General features: G+C 49.8%; 5 protein-coding genes across 5 annotated transcripts; 3 read left to right on the forward strand and 2 right to left on the reverse strand.

Moving 5' to 3' along the window:
* Positions 1-346: 346 nt before the first annotated feature.
* Positions 347-1,542, forward strand: K460DRAFT_272803 (PDT-domain-containing protein; the record flags this gene model as incomplete). Its single annotated transcript, XM_040927832.1, has 2 exons — positions 347-409; positions 610-1,542. 2 exons carry the CDS (start codon positions 347-349, stop codon positions 1,540-1,542), a joined length of 996 nt encoding a protein of 331 aa, XP_040793573.1.
* Positions 1,543-2,296: 754 nt separating this feature from the next.
* K460DRAFT_272345 (uncharacterized protein) lies at positions 2,297-4,104 on the forward strand (the record flags this gene model as incomplete). The annotated part of the gene is made up of 3 exons (XM_040927790.1): positions 2,297-2,517; positions 2,582-3,019; positions 3,072-4,104. 3 exons carry the CDS (start codon positions 2,297-2,299, stop codon positions 4,102-4,104), a joined length of 1,692 nt encoding a protein of 563 aa, XP_040793574.1.
* Positions 4,105-4,862: 758 nt separating this feature from the next.
* K460DRAFT_350992 (uncharacterized protein) lies at positions 4,863-5,525 on the reverse strand (the record flags this gene model as incomplete). Its single annotated transcript, XM_040931549.1, has 3 exons — positions 4,863-5,140; positions 5,199-5,330; positions 5,381-5,525. 3 exons carry the CDS (start codon positions 5,523-5,525, stop codon positions 4,863-4,865), a joined length of 555 nt encoding a protein of 184 aa, XP_040793575.1.
* A 716-nt stretch (positions 5,526-6,241) lies between these two features.
* On the reverse strand, positions 6,242-8,704 carry K460DRAFT_270862 (uncharacterized protein; the record flags this gene model as incomplete). The annotated part of the gene is made up of 5 exons (XM_040927680.1): positions 6,242-6,457; positions 6,505-6,770; positions 6,821-7,375; positions 7,425-8,106; positions 8,183-8,704. The coding sequence occupies 5 exons, from the start codon at positions 8,702-8,704 to the stop codon at positions 6,242-6,244; spliced, it is 2,241 nt and encodes a 746-aa protein (XP_040793576.1).
* Positions 8,705-9,713: 1,009 nt separating this feature from the next.
* K460DRAFT_274895 (uncharacterized protein) lies at positions 9,714-12,054 on the forward strand (the record flags this gene model as incomplete). Its single annotated transcript, XM_040927994.1, has 2 exons — positions 9,714-9,865; positions 9,912-12,054. The coding sequence occupies 2 exons, from the start codon at positions 9,714-9,716 to the stop codon at positions 12,052-12,054; spliced, it is 2,295 nt and encodes a 764-aa protein (XP_040793577.1).
* Positions 12,055-12,184: the final 130 nt, after the last annotated feature.

The following is a 12,184-nucleotide window of genomic DNA, read 5'->3' on the forward strand; positions in this document are numbered from 1 at the left end:
CAAACTTTGATGGAAGGAGGACACAAATTGTTTGCATTATACCTGTCAGCTAGTCGATCGCTAAAGTTCAGCTGAATACATGTGTGTTTTCGAATGCAATCTCCAACTTCGTTGCTTGTGATGTCTTGATTCTTTGAGACAATCGTGTCCCAAGCGTTAGCGACCGTACACGGAATTCACTTCTCCACAAACCCACAGAAACCGGTGTGACGGCGTAGGGCGCGTTCTATACATTCCCGATGTCATGGCCGGTGAAGCTCCGATTCCGGATCCGAACATTAATCTCTAACTTTGCCTTTTGAACCCCAGATTTCCATCTATAATCAATCACCAACACAAAACAGTCATGTCAGAAGAAAATAGACCCATAGTTGCCTTCCTGGGGCCACAAGGCAGCTATACGCACCAGGTTAGTCACAGTGTTCAATTTTGCAAGGCCGCCGCGATGTTTGTGCTCTCTATCGTCGTTCCGTCCGAATCTGGCCAATGCCATGCATCTGCACCTGCCATCCTCGAATTCCAGGAAATCTCCAATATGAACCCCATATTTTCCAACTGCCTATTGTTGCCACTTTTTCTTGTTTGAAGCCTTGACTTACACTACGCCAGGCTACATTAGACGCCTTCAATCACTCAGACTACGTCATCTCCCCACAGGTTACAATCGAGGACGTCTTCACAGCGGTGCAGAGTGGCGATGCCTACAGAGGCGTGATACCCTTTGAGAACAGCAGCAATGGCTCTGTAGTCTTTACTTTGGATCTTTTTGCCGACCTGCACGGCAAATACCCTGACATTCTCGTCTGCGGGGAGAGCTACGTCGCTGTGAAGCATTGTCTACTTGGGCATGCGCCATCAAGCGAAACAGCTTCAACAACTTTTCCTGCTGCAGTGTCACCAGCACGCCCAATAGCAGACATCTCCAACGTCAAGAGACTGTACTCGCATCCGCAAGCATGGGGTCAATGCAAGGAGTTCCTAAACACGTATCTCAAGCACGCAGAACGCAACGACGTATCATCTACCTCCAAAGCAGCAGAGCTAGTCGCGCAAGACAAGAGTGGTGAATCAGCAGCATTGTCGAGCATAATAGCCGCAGACATGTTCGACCTCGATGTCCTTGCCAAAACAATCAACGACCGCGTGGAAAACACTACACGGTTTTTAGTGATTAGGAGGAAGGATAGCAGTACGCCTCCAGAATCCATTCCGTCATCGCCAAAATCAAGCGCCACTACAGCTACGAACGGCGAGCAGAGGAACTGGAAAACTCTGATTACCTTCACGGTTGATCAAGCCAACCCTGGGGCATTAGCGCACTGTCTGTCTGCGTTCGAGAAATACGGTTTAAATCTGACGAGTATCAACACGAGGCCAAGTGGTGTTGAGAATTGGAATTACGTTTTCTTCGTGGAGTTGAAGGGTCGGAAGGAAGAAGAAGGGGAAGAGGGTAAAGTTAATGGAGCGTTGGGGGAGTTGGGTCGGGTGTGTAGAGGGTATAGATGGTTAGGGAGTTGGGAGAATAGGTTGACTGCTGCATAGGGCGGTGAGCGTAAACAGGCAATGGTGTGGTGCGAGAATCGACGCAACACTCGAACACTTTGTCGAACGTTTGAAATAAAAGGAGCTCACGCCAAGACGGTCCCCACGTCTGTGCTCCTGAAATCATCTAGCACCCCTCCTTCCTACTCGTCTATGGTACACACGTCGTTTACAAATATTATCGAAATATAATTTGCAGCATGCGCTTTGTTGACACTCCACTAACTCTTCGCGATCGAGCATTCTTACTTGCAGCCTGCTGACTTAGGTCAGATTGCACCGCCTCGCCCTACATGTGATGTGACCAACCCCAGGAGGCAGTGCACCTTCAGTAGTCTATTAACCACATATAGTAGTGCTTGCACGTTGGATGCTAGATACATTTGAAGGCATTGAAGTCGCTTACCGGGCCACAATTCGCAATTCGCACTCACAATGGCCTCCAATCCACTACTCAGGTCTGTTCATCGACCGGTCAAAACTTGTACGCAGTGCAAACAGGTCAAGGTATGATATGTGCATATATGTGCACTATTTGTTTTCCGCCAGGATAACACTGACGAATCACAGCTGAGATGCGACTCAAAAGAGAAGTTCCCTGCTCCATGCACGCGGTGTCAATCAAGAGACCTTCAATGTGTCGTCGACTCGTCCTTTCGGCGTACACCGGCGCGGAGGTACGTCCATAGAGTACTACGCTGTCGGATCCATTTGCATAGAGATCTGACATCACTCATCAAGGCGCGTTGAAGAGATGGCCAAGGAGCTTGAGGCATTGAAGAACCAGCAACAAGAGGACACTGCGCAAAGATTTACTGAATCGCCTTCCATTCCAGACTCGGTGCAGGACTCTCCAGATGGCCCTATTGAGCATCCTGGGACAGCAGTACTTGATGAGACTGGAATCACCCAGGATCACTTTCAGTTAGAGGATTTTGTAATCGACAAAGATCTAGCTGTTGAGATTTTCAGAGTGTAAATATTCCCTCCACCTGTCTATATTCTGAGATATTTGGTTGCTGATACCAGATGCGCACAGCTTTTGCGTCTTCTACTACCCACATATCCCTATTCTCAACCCCAACATTTCCATATCAACACTATATGAGTCCTCACGGCTACTATTCTGGACTATCATCGCTGTGACTACATCGCGAGGTATATTTCCGTCCTTTCAAGCAGTAAGCGAGCCGCTCAATGGACCTTTCTTACGCCAGTTCCAATCAGAGATCTTGAACGCGCCTCTACCACTCCAGAAAATTCAGGCTATAGTATACTTGATAATGTTCCCATTTCCTGTAAAGACGCAAACAAGCGATTCGAGCTGGCTGTATTCCGGCATTGCCCTCAACGCTGCTATGTATATGGGGCTGCATCGGGCAAAGGCAGCACCATCCTTGCGCAGTATCGGTGTATCATCGGGGTCACCACGGGCGAGAGCTCATACGTGGCTGGGATGTTTCGTTGCTAGCACAGCGTAGGTGATAAGCCCTACGCCGATTCATATTCCTGCTGACTTGATTGTACAGACTGGCTAAGCATGTGGGTGTAAGCTCCCCGATCAGTGGGACTACGGATTTGGCTACAGTTGAGCAGTTTGTCCGCTCCCACCCCATCTCACCAGAGTTCGCATATCAAGTCATGGTACTTCACACATTAGCGAAGTTTTTCAATACTATCGTGGAGAACTCGCAAGAGAGCATGAGCATTTCTTTGGCAAATATCATCGACGCAGAGTTGGACGAGTTGAAGACGAGATATCCTACACCATGGACGCCGAGAGTCGAAGTATCCAACTTGACTGCGAAGCTACTGCTATACACAACAGTAGTCATCCGACTGCAATCAGATCGCGCATCGCGAGAGATTCTGATGCGAAAAGGGTTGTCCGTCGCGGTGCGGATTATTTACGTTACGGATCAAGGCCTTGCCTTTCGACCGAATGACTTTCCTGATATCCCACCCGAAATCCTCCAAGACACGTTACCGAAGAACTACTTCCGGATCTTGGTTCTTTCAACCACCTTTCTGCTACGGTTCTTCGTATCGAACAATCAAGCGACACCAGCAGAGCAGGAGCTAGCTCGCAACCATGTCGCAATCGCTCAGCGGTTCTTCCATGCTGGTTCAAAAGATCCACGGGACGAGCGAGCTCGGTGTGCATTACTTTTCGAAACACTAAGCCGTCAGAGGCCAATCGATCTCGAGAATTCCAAGCTACGGGTTGACGACCGCATGGGTGCTTCGCTGGTCTATGATGCTGTGACAACTGGGCACGAGCTGCGACACCTGCCCATAGAAGTCGTCGAAGACCTGTCAAATGAGGTCCCCAATGGATTGTCGAGACCTCTAGAACCATCTCTGGATACGAAAGGTAAAGACATAGCCATGGACGATTCACACATGAACAGCTTCGAAACGCTGGACTTTTCGCTTCCTGAAGACCTATGGGGGAACTCGATATGGGGAATGTTTGGCAACATTGCGCCATCGTTTTATCCGTCTTACGCTGCTCCCGAGGCCATGCAGGATCCGCCTGGTCACGAATTCACGTATAATTGAATCGTAGACGGTCTGGCGTTCGATTAGATGCACAGAAACAAGACATAATATTTTCGCAACGTTGGCATACTGGCTCAATTCCTACTCAAACCATTTTTACTACTGCTACCGCTTTAGTGCGTTCCACCGCTGAATCAAATTCTCAGGCAAGGCCAAGTTCATGGAACCAATGTACAGCTGCGATCCACACACTTCACTCTCCATAAACCCCCCGCTTGCCGCGGGCTTTCCATTTGGTAGCCGGGGAACAGTGACCTTGTAGGCGAGCGCTTGGCAGAAGGAGCCAATCCAGAGGATATCTTCTTCTTTGATCACGAAAAGTTTCGGCCGACAATGAAGACCTCTGATGGCTTGCCCCCATTTGGTGTTATAGTCGAAACCTGGTGCTGTCCATGTACATGGAAATTGAGATCCCAGGTTCCCTCCGCATCTTGGTGCTGAATAGGTTGTTCTAGGCTTTTTTACTTCGATTTATTTTTTCGGAGTGTGTTCACTATCCTTCTATGTTCGTGGCGTTAGTACTCTGAGCACATTGTGAAATAAAAGCGCCCCCTTTGAACGATACAAGGCCTAGTGTATGAGCGAATAAGTTTAAAGGTCGTCAATTTAGTAATATATCATGTACATCCCGACATTACGCCTTCTAAAGAAAATCCAAAAAGGCTTCTTATTGCATAGTCCAACTCTTTCGTAATCCACTCGTAAAAGTCATTGGAGCTTGCGGTGGAGTCAGGTTGCCCGTCTCTACCGACAGCCACTCACAACATGCCCAAGGCGATACCAAGCGCACCGAGACCAATAGCGGCACCAGCAGTCTGTGCAGGCATAGCAGCTCCTGTTTGCTGCGGCACTTGCGTTGACGCTGGAACCCGCGTCGTCAGGACAACAGTACCCGAGGTAGTCACAGCAACGGAGCCGGACGCAGATGCAGATGCAGACACGAGAGATGAGGCGATGGACTGGAGGACGGAGCTAGCAGAAGCGCTATTGTGTGCAGTAGTTGTGAAGTTGCAGCGGGTCAAGACTTCGAAGACATCTGTATGATGTAAGTCTAATAGCACTGTTGTCACAGGTACATTATGGGCTATAGTTACCATTCCGATCGTTGGGATTATCATCTTGATCGTCGTCCCGGTCGAATTGAGCGACGCAGGCTTCGCATGTAGGGACGAGGGTGTTTGCATTCGGAGCCCGGCATATACACGCGAGCTCAGCAGCATCGGTTTCTAGACAAATCTTTAGCTGACACTGAATCGGGCGGACGAGAGACTCATACCATTCTCATTGTCGCAGCGCTGGGCAATTGAAACAATATCTGCGCAAACAGCCCTGCATTGTTGCGGAATATCGTCTTGGCTGATATCCTGGGTGGCAACAAGAGCTGCAAGAGCGGAGACTAGAGCAAATTTCTGGAAAAGCATCTTGACTTGAGAAAGGTAGAACGATTAAGAATCGACTGTGGATATGAGTATGAAGTTAACAACTGAAGGGCACGTTGATATTTGTGGTTCTGATGGACTTCCGGTGGTCGCGCGCTTCGAAGTTATACATGAACGCCACCATGATCGACAGTGGTTCCATTCTTTTCCAAGCATGGCTAAGAGGGACAAGAAGGGGATGTCGTGGACGAAGCCCACAAAAAACTGTTTTATACGTCGTCTTACATTGAACATCCAGTCATGATGAGCGCCGAGAAGCCGTGATCTGGCCGATAGCATTGGCATCGACTACCAAATACGGCAGCTTGTTGGTTATCAACTAAGAGCAAGCCACGACTTACGCATCGTGAAGACGAAGCCTGTCCATCCCCAAGCAGTGTGATTTGTTCTAGGCACCATGGAAAATCCTTGGAGGACGATTAATGGTGTCTGGTGAGCGTAGCTGCTGCAAGGCTGCCAAGCAGACATGTCGATCGCTAGCGGTGGACCGCCCCATGCAGATCCATCGGGGGTTAAAAACGGGTATCGAAACCTGGAGAATCCCCGGCATTTGTGACGTCGAGATAGCTGAGTGGTTCATGCTGACGCGCAAGCCATTGCTGGGCAACAAAAGGAACGCGCAGTCCTCTCTTGTCTTTCAAAGCATCGTAGATTTGCCAACCGTACATAAAACACCCAAGCGCTTGGTCGAAGTATTATTAGAGTCCAGAGATGTGCTGATCATCAAATCCAAGGGAGGAAACGTCATTGAAGAACCAAAAGTCGTCTAGCATCCATTCCGATGTGCTCCCGAGGTCGAACGCGTCGAAGCGCAGCCCTGCATTGGTAAATCCCTCCGCCAAGAGGGGCTCTGCGGTGGTGCTTGAGGACGCATCAACAAGCATGCCCGTCGCCGATGTGTCGTCGAGGTAGACCTATTTCACGTCAGTCTTGCGCTTCTGTGGAATTAGAGGCTACTAACCTCACTCGCCAAGGACTGCTCGTCTGGGTCATCTAGCAGTGATAGCGTCTTGTATAACAGACGCGAAACACGGTCAATGGCTTGAAGTTTCATAGCCTCAGATTGAGAAGGGTCGAATTGCAGACCGACTAGACCCATGGCTGCACTCAGGTACCAGTGCTGCTGGCTGCCCCGACCGGGCCTCATCGCACGCTCTTCTTGAAGACGAAGAGCTTGATGTAAGCACTGGTTGAAAGTTAATTTTGCGACTTGCGCGATTACCGTGTCTAGGAGTTGTTTTAGCGCCAAACATTATTTGTATAGGAAGGCAGCTCACGATTAGATTTGCTGGCATGATAAGCAATGTGGCATATGAGTAATGCTGCCCTGTAGTAGTCATTACGCGTACAACAAAGAGTAAAGACCGAAGCATTCAAAACATGCGTGTGCAAATCGATCAGCGCAGCTGACGCCTCTAGTGCTGCTATCATTGAGTAACGGCCTTCTGCCCCCAGCTGAAGGTCCACTCCCAGTACCTTTGATGTGTGTAATATCACCAAAAACTGCCGCAACTGGAGATCGAGAAGTGTTCGGGCTTGGAGAGATCTTGAGTCCCCCCACTTCGGGGTTGCTTGTAAGCATCGTTGAATATCCTCCGTGTGGCGAAGTATATCTTGAAAGCTCAAGCTAGCCTTGAAACTATTTACTAGAGAACAAAATCTCGTTCTACGATCGATCGTCCTCATAGAGAGATGGAGGTAGGATGTGTCTGTGAAGGTAGTAATGGGATGGCTATTCGGCAGTTCCGTCAGGTCGACAGGGAGATCAGCGTCGTTGATATTTCGGGGAGAGGTGCAGTCGTATTCGAGACTGGAGATTACGGAAGGTAAACCTGGTCATATATTAGTACCCTTCCTTTCGTGTCCCAGTGGGCATGGCACCTTTGTCAATGGACGCCTGAAGCTCCAATTCCATAGAGGTTGCCCAGAGTCTCCGACGCATCTCACCCTCGTAAGCTGAACATCGAGTTCCAAATATGCTAGGATCTCTGTGCAGGCCGGATGATCGCATGAACGCTATATGTGCTTGCACATCTTGATAGTACTCTTTCTTCTTATGAGAGGTCGTTGACAGAGCTAATATACGTAGACAACGAACCTGAAGAGAGATAAGGGTTCGATGCTTGTTACTGTGTCGCTTAAGCCAAGCTTCACAGGCTTTGATCCAAATGACTGCCTTGGTATGAAAAGTCGATCCATTGTGATTATACCGCGGGCTGTCGTGGGTCGAAGTGCAAAGTGTGCATGCTAGGATAGCAAGCACTAACGCATCCATTTCTACATCTCCGGACCGTTCAGAATTCCAGAAACCTTGATATGCTGCCTCAAAACTCGGGATATGCAGCACTCTGTAAGTTGTTTCGAAGGTATCGAGGTACTGCCGTATGAGTGCACCAACCGTTGCTCGATCAGGGAGCAGACTTCGCAAGCTCGTAACTGACAAGACGCGATAAGATCGACTCATCGGCTGAGCTCTGTCTTCGAACGCCTTCATGTCTCGCTGAAGCCTTTGTGCTGTGGAGTTCTGGTAGATATCTTTCATGAAGCTTCGAAGGTCCGAAAACTGTCGGACTTAGCTTCTCATTCAAAAATAGCGAACGTATCAAAGATCGGCTTATGGTCGATGCTGAAATACTTACATGTGCCATTATAGAGATTGCTGAAGAAGAGCCATGGAAGAAAGTCGCGTAGTTGCGCCCTTTCAGCAGCCCCATCAAAGGAGCAGGCTTAGATGCGCCCTGATCAGGGAACTGAGCGCAACCCAATGTTTGGTCCTCGACAGGATGTCTTTGAATGGAGATTTGTTCTTTGAGAAGTGCGACCTGAAACTGAAGTTGCTCGATTCGGTGTTTAGGCAAAATGTCCGACTGGGCTTTGTCCGAGCAATCCAAGGTTTCGCGGACATTTCCATGAGACTGCGGCTCACCTTGAATAATTGAAGCTGCTTGTCTGGTTAAAGATTGTCGCTGTCTCTTCACTGGTTGTTCCTGAGGGTCTGTTACACCGTGCGCTTCAGGGCTGTAAGCACAGCTATCTGCAATGCCACCGTTTTTGCACCTGTTGCACGGAAGCTCTCTGTCGCACTTCAGTTTCCGCCGACGACAGTCATTACAGGACAGCACGGCTCGCTGCCTCCTTTGCTTCTTTGATGTGTCGCTCATGACAGTTGGCAGACGAGGGATGTGAGAAGCTCTCTACCTCACGAGGGAAGCGATGACTCGGCTCGGAGATGGTTAAAGCCGAGGTCGGCGCCGGCATATCGCGAATTGCGAAAGACTGCTGGGCTAGCAGACAGGCCATGGCTGGTATAGGCGTAGATAAAACTGGCTGTACGCAGGAGATTCTGTTGAAGATGCCTCGATAAAATGCTCTAAGATGTTGAGCATAGGTACTAGCCGGGGCGTGTCCACAAGCGCACTTTCCGGTATGCTCTGTTGGGCGAGGGCTCAATACCTTACCGTGGGGCAAATTGAACTACAGTTATCAGTATATAGATGTCGCATATCTAGTCACTGTGTTGTTCCTATTGTGTCATGGAGGCCGACTGAGCGTAGGTAGGTAACGGCGCGCACCCCACATGTTCGCTTCCCAAAATAGCAGCGCCACAAGCAACGTCCGCCATCTCCTCTCGCCAACATTTCCAATCAATTCAACAGGCCCCAGCAACTGCATCGCCCCCAACTACAAAAGTCCCCGAGCGAGCTTCCAACCACAAGACACCGACCAAAATAGGGCTGACGGGCTATCCCCTAACCGGGCGGCTACGCTGTCAGCCTCCATTATGCAAGTCTTCCGCACCAATCGTGCCACCAGGCCAAGACCAACCTCACGCTAGAGTACCCCAGTATAGAAAGCAATCATGTTTCATGTAGGACGTTCCAAAATTGGGGGCCGGTAGCAATCTTCTCCATATTGACAGCTAGCTGAATGGATCATTACAACCGACAGTACTGCTTATGGGGTCCCAAAGTGCGGGCATAACGAAGCTATGTTTACCAAACCTGCCGCATCTCTCTTCGATTGGATCACCCAAGCTGGGGTTCGGGGACAGTCTTACGGTCCTTAAGTGCTGACCTCGCCCCGCGGCTCCTTCCCGCTGCAGGTCTTAACAAACGGTGTGTCCCAACTCAGGTCCCGATTACGCCCTGAAAGCAGGCTCTACTACGAAGCATGGCATCTACAAATCACTACGAAGTTCATCTTGGGTTCTGGACGAACTGGAGTCATGGCAAGATTCAGGGTGCGACTGTGACCCTCACAAGACGAAATGGAGGGTTCTTGATCGCTTTTGTAGCCATCTTTATCGGCATGGTGGGAAAGAGGTAACTCATCCGCCCTGGTGTTTATTGCAAAAACTGATTAGTATAGTTTCTGGCGTTTAGGATGCTTCGCCCTGCATCGTCACTTCTCCTCGGCTGAAGCACAAGACGGCCTTTACCACCAACGGCAAGCCATATTGCGCAACTCAGATACTGCGCAAGATGGAGCTTGGCGAATGCTCACGTCGATGCTGGCTTGGAAATCGGGTCGCCGAGCACGAAGACCAATCCTACGACTCCTGCCAATCATCGTGGTCGCCTTTACGATATCTGCTGCATTTGGTGTAGCTTCCATCTTTTCATCCAATCTTACAAGCGAGACCCTTAATCAAGTGCTGCTCAAGGGCACGAGGTGTGGCTCGTATAGCCTAGGGAAGGCGAACAGTGTTTACAAGCAGCTTACACTGCTATTGCCAGCTCAAGCCGAGAAGGCAAACAGGTTCCTCAACTACGGATTGCAATGCTACACCAACGAAACGCACACGGGCGGCTGCAACCTGTATATTAAGCCCAGGCTGCCTCTAGTATCCACACGCGGCGTGGCTTGTCCCTTTGGTGACAACATCTGTAAGCTGGATAACGACAATCTCGCCATGGATACTGGCCTGCTTGATAGCCTCGAACATCTCGGCATCAACACCGCTCCAGGACACCGCTTCCAGTTTCGCATGGTGTATACATGTGCGCCGCTCAAAACACAAGGGTACATGACAGACTACAACGATAGTGACTATGGTGCTGTAAAGCGGTACATGTACGGCTCTGTCGCAAACGTTCGACAGGTTAACAACTGGACCTACGAATTACCGGTAGATAACGCTTATGTACCGGGCGATAACTCCAGTAGCAGAAATATTCCGCGCCTAGATTACTCTCTCGGGGTGGAGAGGCACTTTGGGTCACCGAATACAACGGTAACTCCTGGCCGTAACGGATGGGCACCTATAGATGCTCTCAAACGGGTGGATGCAGATGTGCACCTCCTCTTTATGTCAGCACCCCAACTACATTACTCGGAACCAGTTGATGACGCATGGTTTTCAGCGCACAGGGATGCCTCTGAACTCAACCATCAGGAGACTAAATCTGAGTTTAACGCTTGGCTGCAAGACGAGCCCCTGGGAGCAATGGCCTGCACCGAACAAATGCAATACTGCAACCCTAACCTGCCCGACGGAGAGCGTTGCGAACCACTGCGAGGCATCACTGACCTGCGAGCAACGGCCCGTGTCAAGAAGATCTTTACAACAGATGACCACTTTGCGGTAATAAATTGGGTAGACAACATCTGGACGCCCAGCATGTACACAATCTCGGCAACTGTAGGATTCATAGGGGCTTCTGCCCTTCGTGCCCGTAACGGCCTTTCCTACGGATACTCCGGTCCTTTGCCTGACAACCAGTGGCAACTCGAGGCCGAACATTGGATCAAAGGCGGCTTAGCCTCCCTCCAAGATGTCTTTGTCGAGGCGGCCAACGGAATCCCTGCAGAGCTCGAGGACTTCCGGCAACCGCCACTTGCAAACGAGACAATCGCACAAAACATTTGTGTGAACCAGAAGATTGTCAGCAACAGCTACTCTTCATTCAATGTGTTGGGTCTTTCTTTAATCCTCATCCTGGGGGTGATTATCATCGTACTGGATATGGGTCTCGAGCCTACAATCGCATGGTGGCAGCGCCGCAAGTACAGAAAAAACCAGTTGCGCGATGAAAGCTACCCCAATGAGAAGGTCTCGCATCCCCTTTACGGCGCATTCGAGTGGTCTCAAACAAACATTCTGCAACTTCAACGCCTTGCGCAAGAGGAGGCTGGATTTGGAGAGTGGACGGGCTGTGATAGAGATGTCCCTGTTACTGAACCTGGTCAACTCTTAGCTGGGCTGGACTTGCGCAAACTTACACATCCGCAACTGAAGATGAAACAATCGACGCCCAGGTCAGAGTGGGAGGGGAATGTGATTTCGTCCAAACCCTGGGGTATTGGGAGGACTGAAACTGGACTGGACACTTTGGTCGAGGAGGCTGCGGCAGAGAAGGGGGGAAAGAAGGCCGAGGAAGCGATGGAAGTAAGTCCAGTCGTTATTGAACACGTTGTTGAAGAACTCAATGAAAGGAGAGGGCTAGGCGTGCAATTACAGGACCGCCCGACAGAGGAGCAGCGAGGCCAGGACTGGAGGGTACTCAGATGAGTTGAATGATCTGATTTTAAAACTACAGATATAACGACTTTATCTACTCTAAAACAGTGGAAATATCAAATATTCACAACCGACTAGTCCGACCAAAAGTGATAGGCCGCTTTGTAAGGACTCTGCTTTC

This window comes from Cucurbitaria berberidis (assembly GCF_010015615.1).
Source record: "Cucurbitaria berberidis CBS 394.84 unplaced genomic scaffold K460scaffold_1, whole genome shotgun sequence".
Taxonomy (NCBI): domain Eukaryota; kingdom Fungi; phylum Ascomycota; class Dothideomycetes; order Pleosporales; family Cucurbitariaceae; genus Cucurbitaria; species Cucurbitaria berberidis.